Genomic DNA, 23,076 nt, shown 5'->3' on the forward strand with positions numbered 1-23,076 from the left:
GCATTTAATTGCTTCCTCTCATCCTACAGTAACCAGCGTTGCCATGTCCACTTATTATAAGCGACTTTGGGATTCTTGTTCTGTAAAGTCGCTTGTATATTGGAAGTTGCGGGATACAGTTTTTGGGGTTTGTTTCTAAAGTGTAGTTGCTTATTTGGGCATGAGCTTCCAATAGTTTTTTAGTATTATTTAGTATTATTTAAAACAGTGGTTCTCAAATATTTTTGTGTCACGGACCCCCAAATTAATATGTAAGTTTGTCCCTAACCCCCCATCTGAAAATATTTCGTCAGGGACCCCTGTATCAGATTTGTGTTTCATAAAATTACAAAAAAATGCTTAACTTTTTTCACGATTTTCTTTTGAAAATAGCAGATCTACAAGCTCACAATGTGTTACATATCAACACTTGTAGATCTGCTCCCCCCCCCCCCCCCCCTAATATCTGATGCATATATGATATAGGTTTGATGTGGCCTATAGTCGCTTCTTTTGGACTTGGTTGCTTATTTCTCTGGCAAAATCTGGCAACACTGCCACACTGAGCAGCATGGTCCAGCTCTATAAGGCCGGCGCCCCTCCAGGGGGAACAGCACTAAACCACTGAGCCACCCGGCTCACTTTATATATCCTCTCTGTTGGCTGGAAACCTCATATGTCCAAAACTGTTCAGGATTCAATTAAGAAAATAGCAAAAGTAGCAGATCTACAAGCTCAAAACGTGTTGCTTACTTTCTTTGCGCCACGCACTTCGAGCTTGCAGATCTGCTACTTTTGGTGTTTTGTGTGACACTGTAGTATGATGAAGTAGGGCATAAATGTACAAAAAAATACGAAAAGTTAGAATATGGAAATAAGAGGTTTCTGCCTGACAACAACGCTATACTGTATCTGTAAATGTGTATGTCTACACTTTGCTGAGCAGGGCTAGCCTACACAGGCATGAGCCAACTAAGCGGCCACTTAGGGTCCTCCTGGCCACAGGAGGGCGCCCAAGCAAGTCTCTGTCGGGTGGAAACCTCATACTCTATGTCCAAAAGTTACTTTTCAGGATTCAAATTCAAAATTATCAAATGTAGCAGATCTACAAGTTCAAAATGCATTGCTTCGAGACGCTTTTCGAGACGCTTTTCGAGACGCTTTTCGAGACGCTTTTCAAGCTTGTAGATCTGCTACTTTTGATGCTTTTGTGTGACGCTGTGTAATATGATCAAGTAGGGTGTTAATTTACGAAAAAACTAAAAGTTAAAAAATGGAGATGATTTCTGAATACGATATATAATGGCCTTTTCTTTCTTTCTTTCTTTCTTTCATTACCTTTCGTTATCTTTCTCAGATATATGAAAGGTACATTAGTTGATATGAAAGGTGTGTCGATAACTAGCTTTTTGCACTCCTGGTGAGGTTTTCTTCAGGTACTGTACATAAAACAACAATCCAAACTCAACGCACCAACCTGCAAAAATAAACATCTAGCAGGAAGGTATTTTAATACCAGTCTCTTGTATTAGGGCTAATCTATCAAACTTCTCAAAACACGGCGGTGCTTTTAATATTCCAGACGTCCTGTTGAATTAATTATTGTTTTAGTAAATGCCGTCTGCAGAAATATGAAACATAGAAACAACATGGTGCCGTTCATTATGTAGAAGTGGCATTTACAGCCCACCAAGCTTTAAAACTGACATTCAACTAAAACACAACAGCAAGCTTATTAATGGCAGACCAGCAAACTGATGAAGCACAAAATTGTAAATACTGTATGAAACCGAAGTGCCGAGCTCAGCTGTGAGCTTGTAGATCTGCCATTGTTTAGAAAAATCGTGGAAAACGTGGGCAAATCTTTGAATAATGTATTTTTTTTAAATGAACATAACTGTAACATCTTTTCTTCTGGGGGATTCTACAAATGTCTTCTAAATCCTAACAGTTTTTTGAAAAAAAGAAGATCTTGTAGAAAAAAAATGTGAGTACTTTTTCCACCACTGGTTCTCTAACCCAGTGTTTCTCAAACTTTTTCATGTCAAGGACCCCCAAATTGACACAAATTAGCCCACGGACCCCCATTTGAAAAGATATGCCAGGGACCCCCATAAGATTTTTACGGCTCTAGCAGTGATCTTCAACCATTTTAACTTCAAGGACCCCTAGTTTGACATGCATTGGACTATGGACCCCTATTTAATGGCATTTCTATCTCTGGGACCCCAATTTATATTGTAAAATCAATGTTAATGTAACTCTCAGAGTTACAGACCCATAAGGGTCCATTTGGTTCCTATCCATCATTTAGCTGGGGACCCCCTGGAACCCCATCAAGTACCCCTGGGGGTCCCCGGACCCCACTTTGAGAACCAATGCTCTAACCTGTGCTGCAGAAGGCTCCAGTGTAAGCGGATAGGGCACAGTCACAGGAGAAGCCGCTGGTCCTCTCCACACAGCGGGCCTGGTGGTGGCACAGTGAGCCGTAGCTGCTGCAGTGTCCCGGGCAGCCGGGCCGCACGCCGGGGGTGATCTTAGCCCGCTCCTCCAGGTCCAAGGTGGCGCCGTTGAGCTGCAGAGAGCGGATGCAGCCACGGAAACCCTTCTGCCTGGACGCTGTGCCTCCTGACAGAAAAACACAAACAAACACACACCAAAATGTAATGAAAGTACAGTACCAAGAGTAAAAGTGCTCATTATGCAGAATGTCGTTACCTTCTTAAACTAATGGCCTAAGTCATTTTTTGAGGAAAATGATATTTCCAGCTCCTCATGACACTGGCCACCTCTGGTAAAATCTCCTAATTGAAAAGAATCATGCTGTTCCCTCCCCTTTTAGTATAATGGTCTATCTCCCAAGTGTGACTTGGGCCAAAATAGGCATTCTTTTTGACCTAAGTCACATGTTTTTGTTACTTAGGCCAAAAAAAATCCCAAGTCTGGAGTAAATCAGTAAATCATTTGGCGTAAGTCAGGTTTAATCCTATTTAAACCTATTTAAATCTCTTAATGTTACATACTGTACCTGACAGACGGGGTCATTTTTATGTTAATAGTCATAATTTGTTGTTTGTTGTTTTGGGTGAAATGATTACGAAATATCATACAGTTTTGATTTGGATCAGAAACCCATGACCTTGTGTGCAAAGGCGAGAGCTCTACCGACTGAGCTAAAGCTACCCGGACAATAGAGGCATTAGAGAGGCTTCCACATATGAACGCAAGCAGTTTACATTTGTAACCAAGCTGTAAAATAATAGCATCCTCAAAATGTTGGTACTTGAGCAGCGTGGTGACGAATGCCTCTTATTACATTCGACTTTGGTCGAATGTACGACCTACTTCTAAAAAGGTCACTTCTCTACTGTCCTCATCAACAACAGCTGGTGTATTACAGTAGCTGACACACACACACACACACACACACACACACACACACACACACGCGCGCGCGCGCGCACACGCACACGCACACGCACACACACACACACACACACACACACACACACACACACACACACACAGACACACACAGTACAAAAAGACGATTACTTTTCAACACACATGCACACCAAGAACTTGTTCAATAGATTATAAAGGCAACTTCTTCAGAAGGTCAATGTACAGTAACACTGTGGATCTGAGCCTCTGTACAGAGTGTACAGTCAGCTTGTGAGTAATACATAACATAGAACTAACTTGACACTATAATAGCATGACATCAGATCAGACATGGTCATCTATCATGTATTATTGTTATGTAACTGAAACAGAAACTAAAATGTAACTATATCTGAATATTAGCCATAATACATTCATTACAAATTCACGTTTGTTTGGGGCGTAAAACAATCTTGGAAAGGCTGGGGTGTTGAGCTTAAGTTAAGTTAAATGGTGAAAGTGAATCAAACATGAGAGCCTGGCCCCTCTTGGGAAATAATGATGTTGAAGTAATTATTCATGGAGGAGAGCTACAGATTGCTCGTAGCTCCAGAGAAGAAGGAGGAGGACTCTGGAGGACCACGGCAGCGAAATGCACACGAGGAGGAGGAGGAGAAGGAGGAGGAGAACTGTCAGGAGAACACAACTCCTGCAACAACAACAGCAGCTTCTTCAAACGTGAGGGTTAGGGTTAACCATCTCCATACTCCAGCAGTATACTGTACATCACTATTGAAATTAATCACCACTTAAACCCACTCACGCACGTTGTTGAGTCCCTCAGGACTCTATAATAGTGCATTTTCTGTTTTCGCTCTACATTATCTTTGCTGAAAAATAGGCAATCTACAAGCTTTACGATGCGTCGCACGGTGGCGCGTTGTGTAAGCTTATAGAGCAGCTATTTTCTGTGAAAGACGAAAATAGCTGATCTATAAGCTCACAAAATGTTGCACTGTGACGCGTTGTGCTATTTTTGTGGCTGAATGTTTGCCCCAGAAAATCAATGGGGTTTAAGTTGTTAAAACTAGTAAGAGATTTGAGCAGGGATTATTAAACCATTCAATCCAGAAACACATCTGTGTAACCACTTAAACCATTATTTTATACTTTGGGCTATTCAAAAATAGCAGATCTACAAGCTCATATCGCGGCACCGAGTGCCGCGCTATGAGCTTGTAGATCTGCTATTTTTGAAAAATCGTGAATATTTTTGCAAATCTTTGAATATACATATATTTTTTCAAGCAAACATTTTTTACTCAAATATTTACTTCTGGGGGGGTCCCTGGAACAACATATTTTGAGATGGGGGTCCGCGGCCAAATACATATGATGTTGGGGGTCCTTGACATGAAAAAGTTTGAGCACCACTGATATAGGAACATATAGGTTTCTCAGAAAACTGTTAGGATTTAGAAGACATTTGTAGAATCGGCCTCAGGTCTTAACGGGTTAAAAGTGAATCTCTCAAAATGTGTGTCATGCTTGCATGACAGGCGTAAAAAAAGAACCAACAAAAAAAATAACTGGTACATCAGTCGGAATGTTATATGATAACATGCCCATCGGGGGTATTTCTCATGCACTGAAAACAGCAAACAGATCCTCACGACCGGCGTCAAAGCTAAAGTGTTAGGCTGCTACAGTATACAGATTTGGGACATAGATATCAAAGAAAACCATCAAAGGCATGTGTGTGCACGCCTCGACACACACGAGCGGACAAACAACTCCTCACACCAAAGCGGGCAAACCACAGGAAGCACCGTTGAATGGAGGATGAAAAACATCCCATCGGGGGAAGTTCTTCTTTGCCAGACTTGACTCGGAGCGAGTGATAGCGAGAGTGAGGTTTAACGCATTAAGACCCGGAACGCATCTGTGTCATTTTAGATATTGAATATCTAAAAGGTATAAAGCTAAAAAAAAACATTAACCATAACCATTATTTTACACTTTAGGCTATTCGAAAATAGCAGATATACAAGCTCATAGCGCGGCACCGAGTGCCGCGCTATGAGCTTGTAGATCAGCTATTTTTGAAAAATCTTGAACATTTTCGAAAATCTTTGAATATATACTTTTAAGCGAACATTTGTAACTCAAATCTTTGCTTCTGGGGGATTCTACAAAATGTCTTCTAAATCCTTAATCCTAGTTTTTTAAACCTATGTTTTTATAATATTCTATATAATAATAATATTCAATGTTCTCACACTCTTTCATGTCAAGGACCCCCAAAATGATATTCATTTGTCCACGGACCCCCATCTCAAAATATTTTGTTCCAGGGACCCCCAGAAGCAAAGATTTGAGTTAAAAATGCATATATATATTCAAAGACTTGCACACATTTTCACGATTTCTTTTCAAAAATAGCAGATCTACAAGCTCATAGCGCGGCCGCGCTATGAGCTCGTAGATCTGCTATTTTTGAAAAGCCCAAAGAATTCTCAAAATGACACACAGATGCGTTCCCGCCGGTCTTAATGGGTTAAAGCTCGTCCCCAACGGTTACAGCCTCCACATCTAACGTTTACGAGCTGCAGTCTCACAACATTAGATCCGCGGCGATAACTACAGTAAAGCACATGTGGGACCACATGCTTATAGAGCGCCAAAAGCACTGCCAGGGGCCCCGTGAAGCAGAGATCAAAGTAAACATCAAAGGCAAACACACAGGTATTTACACAGTGGAAGTTTAGAAACATATGTTTGCTGTAGTTGCAAGAGAACATACATGCATTACTGTACTTGGAGAGCTGCAGTAGCTTACTGTACGTAGCTATAGCCTATGTTTCCCAGTAGCTTAATTGGGTAGCTTCACTGCTTCCAGAATGATGATCTTTGCTTTTCTTTGCTCTTCCTCATGGACTTACTTGTGGATTATACCAGTATCAGTGTCTACCTTATGTGGATTATGTGGTCGACACGCGCTGACATTTTTGCTCCTTAATCCCATGTACAACGCACTGACTTGTCTTTTTGTGTTTTTTTTTTCTAGCACCTTGACTAACGTCCATAAGTATATCATGCAGAGTATACATAAGCTTCTATGCTCACGCACCGTTATATCTTATCTCAGGTACCATGTGTAAATACGTAGATAACTTATTTGTTTCTTGTTTGACCCCCCCCCCCCCCCCCTCTTCTTCTTCCCTTTGCTTCTTCTATGGAAATAACGATACGATGGGAACTATACACGACAACGAATTTCACCCACTTCTTTACTCTGTAAACATGTGATGTGACAATAAAGCTGATTCTGATTCTGATGTAGCTTTTGAGTAGTTGCTATGTTCTCTCTGCTGGGCAGCTTGACAAACACAGTGGCACAACACCATAAAAAATAGCACAACATGATGAGTTTTGAGTGCAGTTTGTCCATCAAGTTCTCCATTTGCAGCTTGTACATGTTTTATTCAATCACTCAATGTCATAGCTGCATTTCAGCCACATTAGGTACAGTAGCTTCAATGTAGCCAGCTACTTTTAAGTAAATCATTAAAGTATTATGAAAGATATAAATATAATATAAGTCGCTTGCACTGTCGTATGTACCATGTGTTTTGCTGATATTGCACAAAGCACGAGGCGAGAAAAAAACACGCCTGACACAAACAAGTTAAAAAATTAAATAAAATAAAAAATAAGAGTAAAGTCAACTATACTTGAATAATAATGGCATCATTAAAAAAAGAAAGTATTTGCATTTGTTTCACATCAGGTCAACAAGCTACAGTATGTATGGAAATTGAACAGCTATAGGAAAATGGCAATAACAAATAACCTGAACAATACTATGGCACATGAGCCCACATGTGGCAGTATTATGGCTCATTAATCCAGACCCATGGGGAAATAATACCGTATGAATCTGTACAGGGCTGGTACTTGGCGATACGGCTGATTAATTCATGCAACCCATTGCTAGGATAAATAACTTTCCTAGAAAAGGTCAATAAATACAGTGTTTAATAGGCCTACAGTATGCACACTATGACAGTAATACAGGAGATAGAAGGCATTGTAATGTACTTTACTGATGGACACCGAGTCAAGACAGTTAAGCCAAATGCATCTGTTTTATTACTCACTGATCTGTCCCAGGGCCTTGAAGGGATAGTGCAACCCCTAATTACTTTTTTCTATCGATTACTCATCCCATGGAGACTTGAATTCACGGACATTTTTGTTGTTTTTGTCGCATTCCTAAGCCAGTGATTTGATGACCGGCGGCGGTTCCGGTAGGAGACACAAAGAGTCTCCTTTGTGTCTGCACGAATGCGACAAAACCACAAAAATAGCCAAGTCTCCATGGGGTGATTAATCCATAGAAAACATGTTTTATTTTGGGTGAACTATCCCTTTAACAATTGTATTGCATTTAACACCCTACGACTTGCCGCACCCAAGACGTGCTACTCATAACATGAGTTGGCGGTGCCCAGGATTGAGCCCATGACCTTGTGGTCCATAGATGAGTGCTCTCCCGAGTCTCGACTGATCCACCTGGTTAATAAGTTAAATATGTTTTTACTGGTAGTTCAATAGAGGGCTGCAAAAAAATATGAAGCATGCATGGGCCGCATTGCGCTCCGCGCAGGGGCGGACTGGCCATATGGCATACCGGGCATATGCCTGGTGGGCCGCTGGGCCACAAAACAATTATTAGTTATGGTAATGTCCCTGGAAAATTGCGGTAGAGTGTCGGCTATCTGCGCGCCGGTTGTGGTGGGCCTATCTGGGCCAAAATGCCAGGGCCGAATTTTGGTCCCAGTCCGGCCCTGGCCCCGCGGTCCTCATGTTGAGAAGCGTGAACCGGGTCCGGTTATCGGACATCAGCACATGGCCATTCAAATACAATCCCTCAGCATTATATGTTCCATTGTGGTGATAAGCCTGAGGTAAATGTTAAACGGGATGATCTGCTCCATACAGGCGGAGAAAAGGCTGACGCTTATTTCCTGCCCGGCTATTCAGGGAGGATTATTGGCTAAACATATTGGACCAATCAATATGCACCTTCCATCTCCTGCCTGCCACCGCATGTCTGCATCTCATCGCTGTACTGTATGTATGTATGTTGGTAGATTAGTTTGTTTACTTGCTATAGAATGACCTCCATAATATTTGCACGTGGATCAAGACCGATGATAATGGCAATGGATTTTCTCTGGTTTCCAGTGGTGGAAAGTAACTAAGTAGATTTATTTAAGTACTGTAATTGACTAACATTTTTGCTTCCAATTTCCAATACTTTTTCTTCTACTCAACTACATCTCGGATCCAAATATTGTACTTTTACTCCACAACTTCATTTATTTGAAAAAAGTTACCTGTTACTTTGTAGATTTTGACAAACACATACATTAACCACTTCAACCCTATATACATTTCGACCATTTGACAATAGCCGATCTACAAGCTGACAATGCGTCGCGATGCGACGCATTGTGAGCTTGTAGATCTACTATTTTCAAAAGATGTTTATACATTTGAAAAACTTGAAATAGGACATTCTGCCTACTTTTACTTTTGGTACTTTAAGCGCATTTTGATGCCAATGCTTTTGTATTTTTTACTCAACTACATTTTGAATTCTGGTCTTTTAGTTGTAACAGAGTATTTCTACATCGCAGTATTGATACTTTTACTTAAGTAAAAAATGTGAGTACTTTTTCCACCACTGCTGGTTTCGTATCATTTTCCTACAGCACTACAGACAGTAGAAAGTACGCCGAATAAAAAAAGATGAACACAATTGTGTAGTTACAGTCAGTGGGAGTTCACGTGAAGGGCACAGAGTTTCATCAGCAGACTGTCAAAGTGACGACTCGAGAGGTAGCGTGACTAATGGAGAAATAATGGCTTCAGGTTTGCCTAAATATTATTTCAGGAGCTTTGCGAGGAAACACATCAATAGTCTTCCGCACTGCCAATGTGAAACATGCACACGCACACGCACGCACGCACGCACGCACGCACGCACGCACGCACGCACACACACACACACACACACACACACACACACACACACACACACACACACACACACACACACACACACACACACACACACACACACACACACACACACACACACACACACACACACACACACACACACACACACACACACACACACAAAGCAGTGTATGTATGAGCCATGCTATCAATGCTCCCTGATGCGTGTGACTGTGTATGGGGGTCAGTGTCGGTGTCAAGAAAAGCGTGGACTCAGCTCCTCCATATCCAATACCGCTGAGCAGCCCGTGGCGTCTGGCCAATAGCAGCGCCTGTGGAAATAGACCCAAACGTTTTCAAGGAATTCAATTCCAGGCCTTTTGCAGTCGTCGTGCTACGACACGGTTCTGTGTGAAGAGCGGTGGTGGGGAAAAAGTACTCACATGTTTGACTTCAGTAAAAGTATCGATACTGCAATGTAGAAACACTCTGTTACAAGTAAAATCCCGTAATCAAAATTTAATTGAGTGAAAGTACTAAAGCATCAAAATATACTATAATATAAAATAAATAAGTACTCATTATGCAGAATTTCCTGTTTCACAAGTTATCATTATGTCAACAATTTATAAAAAAATATAAAAAAAAAAAGCCGATCTACAAGCTCACAACGCGGTGCTTCGACGCGTTGTGAGCTTGTAGATCGGCTTTTTTCAAATAGCCAAGGGATATACAGGGCTGAAGTGGTTAATCTATGTTTCGTAATACAATAATCAAAATCTACAAAAGTAACTCAAGTTTTCAAATAATTGTACTGGAGTAAAAGTACAATATTTCTTATTGTAATAATATTAATATATGAATATCTCTTGAGATGAGAGGAGAGCGAGCGAGCGAGCGAGCGAGCGAGCGAGCGAGAGAGCTACTCCACCACCACAGAGAGCACAGAGCAGAAATCTCCACTCAGCTCATCTATATCCAATATGGCAGGCTGAGGCGGCAACTAGTCGATATGCAGGTTTAGCAAATAGGAAATAGCCCACGATATATCTATCCTTTTTTTCTCTCCCCTAGAGGTTCAAGCCCAGGCCAGCATCACGGAGCCACACTGGGATGAGGAGAAAAGTTCTATTAGACCCCTAGACACATGTACTTCCTGAAGTAACTGTACTTTTCCTATAGGCAATTGGATTCCAGCGTGACAGACAGGCGTGTATGAGGCTCTGGAGGAATATGCTATCACACACACACACACACACACACACACACACACACACACACACACACACACACACACACACACACACACACACACACACACACACACACACACACACACACACACACACACACACACACACACACACACACACACACACACACAGGATTGAATTACAGCCACAGCAGCTCCTCCTATGAGAATGAACCGTACGGAACGACTGACTGACAAGAAGCAGCAATACATCAACTTTTACAATATCGGGTTGTATTTATTACTCCTGCACTGTGCATAGCAACCCTGTCCGCGTGCCTGTGTGTGTGTGTGTGTGTGTGTGTGTGTGTGTGTGTGTGTGTGTGTGTGTGTGTGTGTGTGTGTGTGTGTGTGTGTGTGTGTGTGTGTGTGTGTGTGTGTGTGTGTGTGTGTGTGTGTGTGTGTGTTGCTGTTAGTGACAGCCATAGCTCCTGCAGTTCTGATCACATTCCGGTCATGGACCTTCCTCAGGCATGACCGAAATATTGCCTTTTTAATAATACAAGTGTTCTTTCTCTATTGAGCAAAGTAAAGACAGTGTGCAGCTTTTTTTCCGGTTTTATTGTACCGTCTGCTGTACCAACGCACCTGTTCTTGAGCTGAACCCATTCAGTCCGGAAACGCAACTTTAGATTTGTTTGGGCTATTCAAAAATAGCAGATCTACAAGCTCATAGCGCGACACTGAGTGCCACGCTATGAGCTTGTAACGGTACATCTGCTATCTTTGAAAAAAAAATCGTGAAAATTTGTGCAAATCTTTGAATGTATATGCTTTTAACACATTGAGTGCCAATCGCGTAGATCTACGCAAAACTAAATAATTGCGCAGCGTGCCAGTTGCGTAGATCTACGCGAAGTGGTATTTTTTTCTTTTTTTTTACCTCGCAGGTTCACATTTCATTGTAGGCCTCGTTCGCCACGACACATTTCATTGTAGCACCACCGGAAACGGAATTATCCGTATCCGGAGATTTTCGCTCCCATCCGCCTCCACTCTAACGCGGAAACTAAAACTGCATTTTCTCGGTTGTCGTTTTTCTCATCGCTGATCGCTGTTTAACATAAACCGCTGTAGCTTCAAGATTTATGAACTTAAATACAAATACATTGGACATAAAAAAGACAATAGAATTGTGATACTAGTCATTAAGCTACTATAATATAGAGTGAAGTAATTAAAGCGGGTCATGTTTGCATGTTTGGAAAAGTTGCCCATGTATGGTCTATGGATTCAACTCATGTCAATCAGGGATGTATAAAGCTTTATAAACAGATGCGTAGAACCCTGTGCTACACTGCCTGGTGCTGTAGACATCTTTCTGCTTCAAGGCTGATTGATTGGTCTCCACCAAAGAGTCTCATTTGAATGAAGTGCACCGTGCCAAGAAGACATGGAAATGAGCCCCATGCGGTCTTACAGAGGATGTATGTACTACACTGTACTAACTACAGTATAATGGATGTATGTACTACACTGTACTAACTACAGTATAATGGATGTATGTACTACACTGTACTAACTACAGTATAATGGAGTGATTCTCTCAACAACAACCACACATATTTCCACAAGAGCAGTAAATTATACTTTTTTTTGTTTACTTGGTCTGCCCTTTTTTCCCTCTACACCTATAGCCTCTTTGCCAAAAATAGCAGATCTACAAGCTCACAACGCCTCGCAGCGTGAGGCGTTGTGAGCTTGCAGATCGGCTATTTTTGGCTAAAAGTTCTCCTCAGAAAAGGGATGCTAAGGTTCAAGTGGTTAAGGTAAAAAAGAATATCATATCACACAAAGATTTGGCGGACCCCCTGTAGTAACTCTGAGGACCCCCTAGGGGTCCCGGACCCCCTGTTGAAGACCCCTGAACTACAGTATAATGGAGTAATTCTCTCAACAACAACCACACATATTTCCACCAGCGTTATGATGACATGGAGAATGTCTGCCAGCAGCATCTGGCAGCGTGGTGTGAAGCAGGCACAAAGACCTGTGTGTTGCTGCTCTGCTGGAAGCAGACAGACTGCTATGAACTATATTTCCGACACATGGAGAGTTATTATACTGTATATTATGGAGGAGTTCTGCTGCATGCCGCTGGGACAGAGTAACATCATCCAGGTATTAGAAGGTTTAATTCCTGTCAACAGCTTGTAGTGACGGGGAGACTATAATTTTCTAGGTCTCTGAAGTATTTGCTGGAGATGTGAGTGCGTGCGTAGCGAGAGAGAGAGAGAGAGAGAGAGAGAGAGAGAGAGAGAGAGAGAGAGAGAGAGAGAGAGAGAGAGAGAGAGAGAGAGAGAGAGAGAGAGAGAGAGAGAGAGAGAGAGAGACGCAGAGACGCAGTGAGAGACAGAGATGGGGGGGGCGGGGTGAACAGAGGCAGCTGTCCAAACATGAAGGTTTGGAAGACCACACCAGCCTGATCTCCTATACAACATAGTGCACATTGCACGGATGTCATGCAAATGAGCCGCAAATCCCACGGTGGAATAACCGGGTTGCAACCTGGAAGCAGAGCAGTCCCCACAACATGATTTAGGATTCTGTGCCTATCGGTATATATAACTCAAACAGCGCTGAGTAGGCTTAAGCGAACGTCGCAACGTTCAGGACGGCAACTCGTTGGCTTTAGCTCACTCGGTGGTCCCTCACGTGGCTCCAGTTTGCTTGAGACTGCGCGCCTCCAAATGGTTTAGTCAATGGAGGAGATACGAGGCGGCTATGCACAGATTTTCAGGGTTTCCTAGGTGTCTACGTATGGAATGACATCCGCACTATGTCATTGGTTCTCAAAGTGGGGTCCGGGGACCCCCAGGGGTCCTTGGGGGGGTACCAGGGGGTCTCCAGCTAAATGATGGATAGTTAGGAACCAAATGGACCCTTATAGGTCTGTAACTGACGGGTCCATTTGGTTCCATTTGTACACTCTCAGAGTTACATTAACATTGATTTTACAATATAAATTGGGGTCCCAGAGATAGAAACGTCATTAAATGGGGGTCCGTAGCCCTAATGCATGTCAAACTGGGGGTCCTTGAAATTAAAATGGTTGAGAATCACTGCTAGAGCTGTAAAAATATCTTCTCTTATGGGAGGTCCCTGGCATATCTTTTCAAATGGGGGTCCGCAGGCTAAAAAGTGTCAATTTGGGGGTCCCTGACATGAAAAAGTTTGAGAACCACTGCACTATGTTGTGTGAGATCGGGTTGCTCACACGCTCTACTGCCTCACAAGATCCAACAGTCACTATCACCAGCAATCTACTGATAATGAGACACACACACACACACACACACACACACACACACACACACACACACACACACACACACACACACACACACACACACACACACACACACACACACACACACACACACACTCTCACCTATGAAGAGCTGGCTGTTGAGCTGCAGGTGGGCGTGTCCGTCGGCGGGCGCCTCCTGTGTGGCGGCGGGGAGGCGGTCCACGCGGAGCCACGCCTCCTTCACGTTGCGCTCGGCTCGCACGCGGTGCCACCTGTCGTCGTTGAAGGGAGGGGCGTCGCCGTCCGCCTCCACGCGCACCGCCGAGGGCCCGTTGCCCACGTCAAAGGAGAAGACCACCTCTGTGGGGGCTGGTGGGGGGGGGGGGGGGGGAGAGAGAGAGAGAGAGAGAGAGAGAGAGCTTTTATTGTCTTAGGAATGAGACAAAAACTAAAAAATATCCATGGATTCAAGTCTCTATGGGGTGACTAATCCATAGGAAAAAAAAGTTATATTTTGGGTGAACTATCCCTTTAAGCCTTGCTGTTGCATGATAGGATACCATATTACTTCCTTATCGACTTTCACAGAATGTTGTCTTGCGGCCCCATATGGAACACCACACGTAATACACGTAGTTGATGTAACAAAAGAGAGCAAATGAAATGCAAAACATGAAGAGTCTTGTCTTGACTTGATAAATGCGTCCTTAAAGGGGCTACACCATTAATTTAAAAAATATATATTATATATAAATATTGCCCCCTAATACGTTTTAAACAGGTTGTAAGCCTAAAAAACATCCAGATATTTTTTCTCACAATCTGACTGTCTGTCATTCCAAGCTTTTTCAGCTGCAATACCAAAACGTCCTATTGGGCAAGGGGGAGCTACTGAGCAATTCTGTCTGGCCATCGTCAATGCAAAATCAGTGCAAGTGACATCACTTGCACAGCCATTCTGAAATGGCCTGTTCAGACACGCCCATTCAGGAAATCCATGAAATGAGGATGAATGACTGAATGTTAAAAAAAAATATTTTTTTGGGTACAAGAGACACTGGGGAGCCCAAAAAATACTAAAAACCAAAAAAAAAATGAAATTCATGGTGTAGCCCCTTTAAACCATTAAGACCTGGAACTGTGTCATTTTTAGATTTGAGCTAAAAAGCATTATTTTACACTTTGGGTTATTCAAAAATAGAAGATATACAAGCTCATAGCGTGGCACCGAGTGCCGCGCTACGAGCTTGTAGATCTACTATTTTTGAACGATCGTGAAAATGTGTGCAAATCTTTGAATATATATTGTTTAAAGCGAACATTTTTAACTCATTTTTTTTCTTCCCTGGAACAAAACATTTTGAGATGGGGGTCGGTGGCCAAATACATATAATTTTGTGGGTCCTTGACATGAAAAAGTTTGAAAAACACTGATATAGAAACCTACATTCAGGCCTCAATGGGTTAAGAGTCCAAACTCCCAGCTCAGTCCCCTGGCTGTCTAAACTGTCGGTACAAAATAAAAATAAAGCAAAAAAAAAGAAATATTCTGCAGCAGGCTGGAGAACAAAGCTGTGATTTTTTCCGGAGGAGGGAGGGAGGGAGAGAGACACAGACACAGAGAGAGAGAGAGAGAGAGAGAGAGAGAGAGAGAGAGAGAGAGAGAGAGAGAGAGAGAGAGAGAGAGAGAGAGAGAGAGAGAGAGAGCTGATGTCTTTGTTATTGCAGCAGTGGTCAAGGTTTGGATCGTATTCAGGCGGAGAGAGGGGAGCTAAAGCTTTGGGCTGCTCACTTGCCAGAAACACCTGCTGGGCCGTGGGAATAATGCTCTCTATACTGTCTACAGCTCAGTGTGGTGAAATGATGTGATTTGAGTATACTGCAGTTAATGAAAAGCACGTTTTTCGCACTCCTGCAAAGGCGACAGCTGAGACCAAACGAGGGCCCCAACATACTGAAAGAAAAAGTGCACGCCACTGCCTTTAGGCCTAATACTAATAATTAAATAAAAATGACAACTGTGTTGTCCCCATAAATCTAACCTCTAAATGCTGTATTTTCATCTAAGCAAAGTGCGCTGCTGCGTCCGTATTTGGTTATACTGTAGCAGCCTACGTCGCTCTTTCTCTCGCTCTTTCTCTGTTGCCATGTCTGCTTATTATAAGCGGCTTTGGGCTTGTTTTTCTATGACGTATTTCTATGAAGACCCATTGTAGATCGGCTATTTTCAAGTTGGATGCAGCTCAAAGTGAACTTTCCTCAGGTACAGTATCTAGTTTGTTTCCGTACAACCTTCCTAGCCCGTGTTGTTAACACATCTCCTGCCAAGGTATTAAACATTGTTTGTTATCCCCTTGCCAGCGTAATTACCTTAATCCGACGATCTTTGAAACGCTGTGGAAGCCACATTTTGTACAAAAAAGAAAATTAAAACTAGAAAAAGTGCTCCTCGGAGCACAAGTCTCCGCCAGCAGACTTGTGTTGGGAATGTTGGGAATGTTCTAATTCTTATGTTCTAATTCTTACAAAAAATAGAACATGTTACTGTGTCATAGTAACATGACACAAGTGTCCTATCCGTCTGTATAAGTGTCCTATCCGTCCTGTCTGTATAAGTGTCCTATCCGTCCTGTCTGTATAAGTGTCCTATCCGTCCTGTCTGTATAAGTGTCCTATCCGGCCTGTCTGTATAAGTGTCCTATCCGTCCTGTCTGTATAAGTGTCCTATCCGTCCTGTCTGTGTAAGTGTCCTATCCAATTGTTACAGTATCCGCCATTTCTCAGCCATTTCGTGATTATTCCTGTCTTACCTCACTTTGAAAGAGGCACAGACTCTTTCAAAGTGACACATGTATATATAGGCCGTTATACGTCACTAGCCAATCAGATCACACTATTTCACCGTATTGTCACGTGTCACGTGAGGCTTGACCAATGTTAGTCCCAGTTTCAGAAAGTGAAAACAAACTCTCCTGGCGGAGACAAAAAAGGTCCTGTGAGGAGGAGGAGGAATCCGTGTGTACGCTGGAACAATAACATTCCACCCGCGATCGGCCATTTTGGGGCTATGGCCCGTTGAAAATGGGTGGTTTTCAATGCAAAAAAAGGAAACTGAGATAAGAGTGTTTTTCTAAAAATCCCATAGTCAGGGTGGATGGCTTCCTGTTTTTTTGGAATGAGATGACACCAGACTACTTCTTCTCTGAGTCCCTTGTGGAATAAAAAAATAATAAAAATATGATAATTGAACGACTTAATGCGTCTTGGCGGGGCAAGTGGACTATTTAATAGAATGACTTTATGGCAGGAAATTAGTTAAAGAAAAACGGGTGACAATAGCCAAAACTCAATCAAAAAAATCACACCCTGTGTGAAGAGAGTGGTGCCTTTGATGAGCCCCGTATTGATGTTGTCATCAATGTTTGTTTATTGGACATACATACATACGGACGGACACACGGACAAAGTCAGATATAGGAGTGGTTGGCACCATTCAAAAATAGGCGATCTATAATTAAATAAATCTATACTGAAAGACATCTCATTATTCAAGGCTTGATAACATCTCATAACATCAGGGCATCTCTCTCTCTCTCACATAGAACACAATAAATGTGTATTTTATGCTGAGTCCGCCAATTCTCCATCAGTCATCATAGCTGCCAGGTCCCACCTGATGTTGTGTGGGAGTTCTGACTGCTCTAGGCCGTACTCAATAACTGCTAGCTTGCATAATGTCTTAAGACTAGGACTCAAGTCTAAGATGCACAGGTCATAGTTGGGTGTGTCGCCTACTATGTCGCCTACTCCAAAGAGGATGACACGATTTCCCACAATGCAACAACAGCGGCCATTTTTCATCCAAAACGGGTTCTTGGGCTTAACCTCCTGCCAGGAAAAGGTCTCTGGACTGAATCTCCACACATCATCGCAGGTCCTATTCTTAAATTCTTCGTTCTTCTCACCACCAAATATGTACAACTCTCCATTGTAGGCAAAGGCTGAATGGTCAGCACGTTTTCCTGGAAGAGGCTGTGCAGAAGGTGTGTTCAGCCAATAGTTGGTCTCTGTGTCAAACACACTGACATTGTTGTAGTTCTGCCACCAGTCTCCAAATACAAACATCTTCGTCCCGATGATGGTGGCAGAGTGAAGTAATGGAACAAGGGGCGGACTGCCTCCGGTTTTTATTGAAGACCAGACCATCGCGGTGGTGTCCAGCTTGTAGATGTCGTTAGTGATTGGAGTCATGTATGTCTGTCCTCCATAGACATACATGACCTTCCCCAAGGCACAGGCTGAGTGGCCCCACCTCGCCTCAGGAGCGGTCCCAGAAACATCAGAATTGAGCCATCTGTGGGTGTCGACATCAAACGCATAAAGCGCGTTGTTGCTAAGTCGATGCATATTCTCTCCTCCCCAGATGTAGACGATATCTTCAATGAGCACAGCTGAGTGGGTAACGTGAATAGAGGGTACCTCAGGGGGACGTTTTCCTCTTCTAGTTGTCACTGGGGGCAACTTCAGCCATCTCAGAGACACTGTGCTGAAGATGTACACATTTAGCTGGTTTTCTGAATGTTTCTCAGCGTTCCCTCCAAAGACGTAAACGTTGTGTCCCACTGCTACAGAAGTATGAAAATTGGTGTCATTTTCCTTTAATCGTAACCTCACTGTACAGTGCAATATTTGATAGACAATCATCATACTGTGTGAATTATTCTACCGGCTTGCTCTGTAAAACAGTCTTATTTGAGCATGCTACCATTTACATAGGAAGCCAGTCTATGATGTCAGTTAGTGTGGCGTCATAGAATCATCATATTTGGTCAAAGTTTCAGCCCACATATGGAGCCCAAGAATTACGCCTCCCAGTGTGAAATGTAGGTTCTAAAAAGCTAAACATGAAAGTATAAAAGATCTCGATGCCTGTGCCTATGACCTTCAAACCTGGGGAGGAGTCTTTAACCCTTGCATTGTGTTAAAAACACTTTTAACACAGGTGGCGCGGTGGCGCAGTCGGTAGCGCTGTCGCCTCACAGCTAGAAGGTCCTGGGTTTGATTCCCGCCGGGGACGCTGTGGGCGTTGGGGGCGTGTCTTCTCCTAGTCATCAGCGCCCATACCCTAGGTGGGGTTGGCGAACCCCCAACGCTACCCCTACAAGCTCACAACGCGTCGCGGTGCGACACGTTGTGAGCTTGTAGATCTGCCATGTTCAAACATTTTAGTACTTTTACTTTTGGTACTTTAAGTACATTTTGATACCAATACTTTTGTACTTTTACTCAAGTAAATGTTGAATTCCGGACTTTCACTTGTAACGGAGCACTTCTACATTGCAGTATTGATACTTTTACTTGAGTAAAACATTTGAGTACTTTTTCCACCACTGGTTACGACCTTAATACTCCAGGTCTTTACTTACAGCTGAGTTCGATCCGGATGAAGTCTTTGATCCCCAGGTTTTCCAGGAACACGCCGGAGGAGGCGGTGGTCTTGAACAGGAAGGAGACGTCTGCACTCAGCTCTCCATGGAACGTGGGGAAGTGGAGGTAGGACGTCTCCTTGTCGAAGAACGCAGCGTTCCACAAGTTCTCTGCATGGGGGCAAAGCAGATGAAAAACTAATCTCAATAGGTCTTTTAAATCAGTGGTTCTATAACGCTGATGTGGGGCCGGGGGGCCCACTAGTGGGCCGTGAGGATATTGCAAGTGGGCCCCAAATAATAATTGGCAAAACACTAATATTTTAATGATAAAATTACATTAAAAACAAATGATGTTAGATCCAAAATGCAACACAAATTGATTGATTGATAATTAAAATAAACATGCTCTGAAAATCAGAACCGGGAACGCATACTGTGTCGTTTTAGATTTCTTTTTGCTATAACTCTTATTTTATAATTTGGGCTACTCACAAAAAGCAGATCTACAAGCTCAAAGTGCGGCTACGAGCTTGTAGATCTTTGAATATGTATATTTTTTAAAGCAAGCATTTTTTAAATCAAATCTTTGCTTCTGGGGGATTCTACAAATGTCCTAAAAACTCCTAACAGTAAAAAAATATATATGTATATATATATGTTGCTGTAATGTCAGTGGTTCTCAAACTTTTTTCATGTCAAGGACCCCCAACATGATATGTTCCAGGGACCCCCAGAAGCAAAGATTTGAGTTAAAAGTTTGTATATATTAAAAAAAATTCACACATTTTCACAATTTTCTTTTTTCAAAAATAGCCAAAGAAATCTTAAAATGACACAGATGCGTTCCCGGATTGAATGGGATAAATGCAGAGCTATAAGAACACATACATTATCCCAGCATGTTAATCTCAGCTTAAATGTGTTCACTTGTTTACATAACCAACGTCTCTGTAAATAATTCAAATCAAGTCGAATATACTATAAAAAAACGTTTTTTTAGCTCATCTGCAGCAAACGAGTTTCCTCGTCATCTGGCGTGTGTGCAGGTGCCCCCCCTACTTGCTCCCTCAGTGAATGATATGGTTCAACATTTTAATCTCAAATTAGAGTCAGCTCTCGACATAGTGGCTCCTATGAAAACTAAAAAGAAACTTAATTCTAGAGTAACACCCTGGATCAACGAGCACATGCGCTCACTCAAGAAAGAATGTCGTAGAGCTGAGCGAATTTGGAGAAAAAACAAACTCACTGTCCACCTAGAGATTTTTAAGAAGTCAACAGTGGCCTATAACAAAGCACTGCGCTTGGCAAGGCAAGCATATTTTTCAGGCATTATCAATGACAACAAGCAAAATGCCAGAGTCTTATTCTCTACCATTGAACATCTCTTAAACCCCCCCCAGGCTTACAAGGAGTCGCTCCCTGCTTCTAAAGCTAAGTGTGATGAGTTTGCGTCCTTTTTTGCAAACAAAATTTTTAGCATTCGAGCTGGTATTATGAATGCTGCTGCTAGCACTGCAAATGCTGCAAATGGTGCATGGTGCAAAAACGTAGATCACTCCAGAGGAAGTCTAATATCTTTCTGCACAATTAATGAAGAGGAACTCCGTAAAACTATATCACAGATGACATCATCATCTTGTTCACTGGATGCAATACCCACCCCGTTTCTCAAAGAGGTTTTAGACAGCGTGATTGGAGATATCCTAAGAATTGTAAACAGCTCTCTACTTTCAGGCGTCTTTCCAGACTCACTGAAAACGGCTGTAGTCAGGCCGTTACTCAAGAAACACAACCTTGATCCATTGGTGCTGGGTAATTATAGACCAATCTCTAATCTGCCATTTCTGGGAAAGGTCTTAGAAAAAACTATCTTTCATCAACTGGATGTGTTCCTACAGAACAATAAGGTTCATAACAAATTCCAATCTGGCTTCAGGAAAGGTCATAGCACAGAAACAGCACTTGTAAAAGTAATTAATGATCTTAGGGTGTCCGCTGACAACAAAAATATATCTGTTCTCCTACTCCTTGACTTAACCGCTGCTTTTGACACGATTGATCACAAAATTCTACTACAACGCATGGAGTACTGGATTGGTTTGTCAGGCACAGCCTTGTCTTGGTTTTACTCTTACCTAACAGGCAGAAGCTATTTTGTCAGCCTAGCTAATTTTGACTCAGACAAACATGACATCTGTTCTGGTATTCCACAGGGCTCAATTCTGGGTCCCTTATTGTTCTCCCTGTATATACTACCACTGGGAGAACTCATCGCCGATCACGGAGTGAACTTCCATTTCTATGCTGATGATACCCAGCTGTATCTTTCGGTGGCTCCAGACGACCCCTGCGCTCTAGACCCATTGTTGACCTGTCTGTCCAGTATAAAATGCTGGATGAGTGAGAACTTTCTTAAGCTAAATGAGGATAAAACAGAAATTCTCATAATTGGCTCCAGTGAGCAGAGAGAATCAATAATAAGTAGACTTGGTAACCTGGCTGTAGAAAGTAACACCACAGTAAAGAACCTGGGGGTTATTATCGACTCTGAATTGAATTTTAATGCACACATTAATCATGTCACCAAGATTGCTTTCTTTCATCTTAGAAATATTGCGCGAATTAGAGACTATCTGTCGTTAGACGATGCAAAAACGCTGATCCACGCTTTTGTTTTCTCTCGGCTTGATTACTGCAACGCACTCTACTCTGGCCTGCCTAAGAAAACAACTGACAGATTACAACTTGTTCAAAATGCGGCAGCCAGAATTTTAACTAAAACTAGAATGAGAGAACATATCACTCCAGTACTAGCTTCACTACACTGGCTCCCGGTTGTTTTTAGGATTGATTTTAAAATTCTTTTAATAGTTTATAAAGCTCTAAATGGTCTGGCACCTTCCTACCTCTATGACTGCCTAGAGAGACATGATCCAAACCGGACCCTCAGGTCTTCAAGTGCTGACCTACTCGAGGTGCCTAAAATGACATATAAAAAATACGGTGAAGCAGCATTCTGCTTTTACGGACCAACAGTGTGGAATAAACTCCCATTACACCTAAAACAGGCAGCCTCTGTCGATAGCTTTAAAGCACAGCTCAAGACCTATTTCTTCACTCTTGCTTTTAGCTGACTCTTTGGTTGATTTTTAAGTCCTCACTGTATTGCCTATTTTAATGTTATGCATATAATGCATATGCATATAATTATGCTTTTGCTTTTATTTTATTTTATTTTTTGTTTGCTTTATTGTTAAATTGGTTGTAACTGTAACTGTATTCTTGCTCTGTAAAGCACTTTGCGCTGCATTTCATGTCATGAAAGGTGCTATACAAATAAAGTTTATTATTATTATCACAAACCTATGACTCACAAAGGAATAACATTTTGAAAGTTGTGCCAACTGTAATGGCAAAAGGAAGTGTCAGCTTCCAGAAGACTACATTAACACATTGAGTGCCAGTCTCGTAGATCTACGCCAACTGGTGCTTTTTTTTTTTTTCGAAAAAAAGTTCACATTGCCCTTTTTTCAATTTTCGACACGGCACATTTCATTGTAGCACCACCGGAAACGGAATTAATCGGGATCCGGTTTTGCCGATCCCGGCGGCCTCCGTTCTAATGACGAAACTGAAACGCCATTTTGTCTTTGTAGTTTTTCTCCTCGCTGATCACTGTTTAACATAAACCGTTCTAACTACAACATGGCGGCTCCGTTTGACACGTGGTTTTCACTGCTCGAACCAGG

At 42.3% G+C, this 23,076-nt stretch overlaps 1 protein-coding gene across 1 annotated transcript in view; it reads right to left on the reverse strand.

The window, feature by feature from the left end:
- LOC311045353 (contactin-associated protein-like 4) overlaps positions 1-23,076 on the reverse strand; it is a gene marked incomplete at both ends in the record, with an annotated part of 213,324 nt that overhangs the window by 25,857 nt on the left and 164,391 nt on the right. The window contains 3 exons of the mRNA XM_084057199.1: positions 2,368-2,607; positions 14,037-14,264; positions 19,322-19,492. Coding sequence (XP_083913325.1) covers positions 2,368-2,607; positions 14,037-14,264; positions 19,322-19,492 — 639 coding nt within the window. The remainder of the gene's footprint in view (positions 1-2,367; positions 2,608-14,036; positions 14,265-19,321; positions 19,493-23,076) is intronic.

Source organism: Gymnoscopelus microlampas (genome assembly GCF_963454915.1).
Source record: "Gymnoscopelus microlampas genome assembly, chromosome: 5".
Classification (NCBI taxonomy): Eukaryota; Metazoa; Chordata; class Actinopteri; order Myctophiformes; family Myctophidae; genus Gymnoscopelus; species Gymnoscopelus microlampas.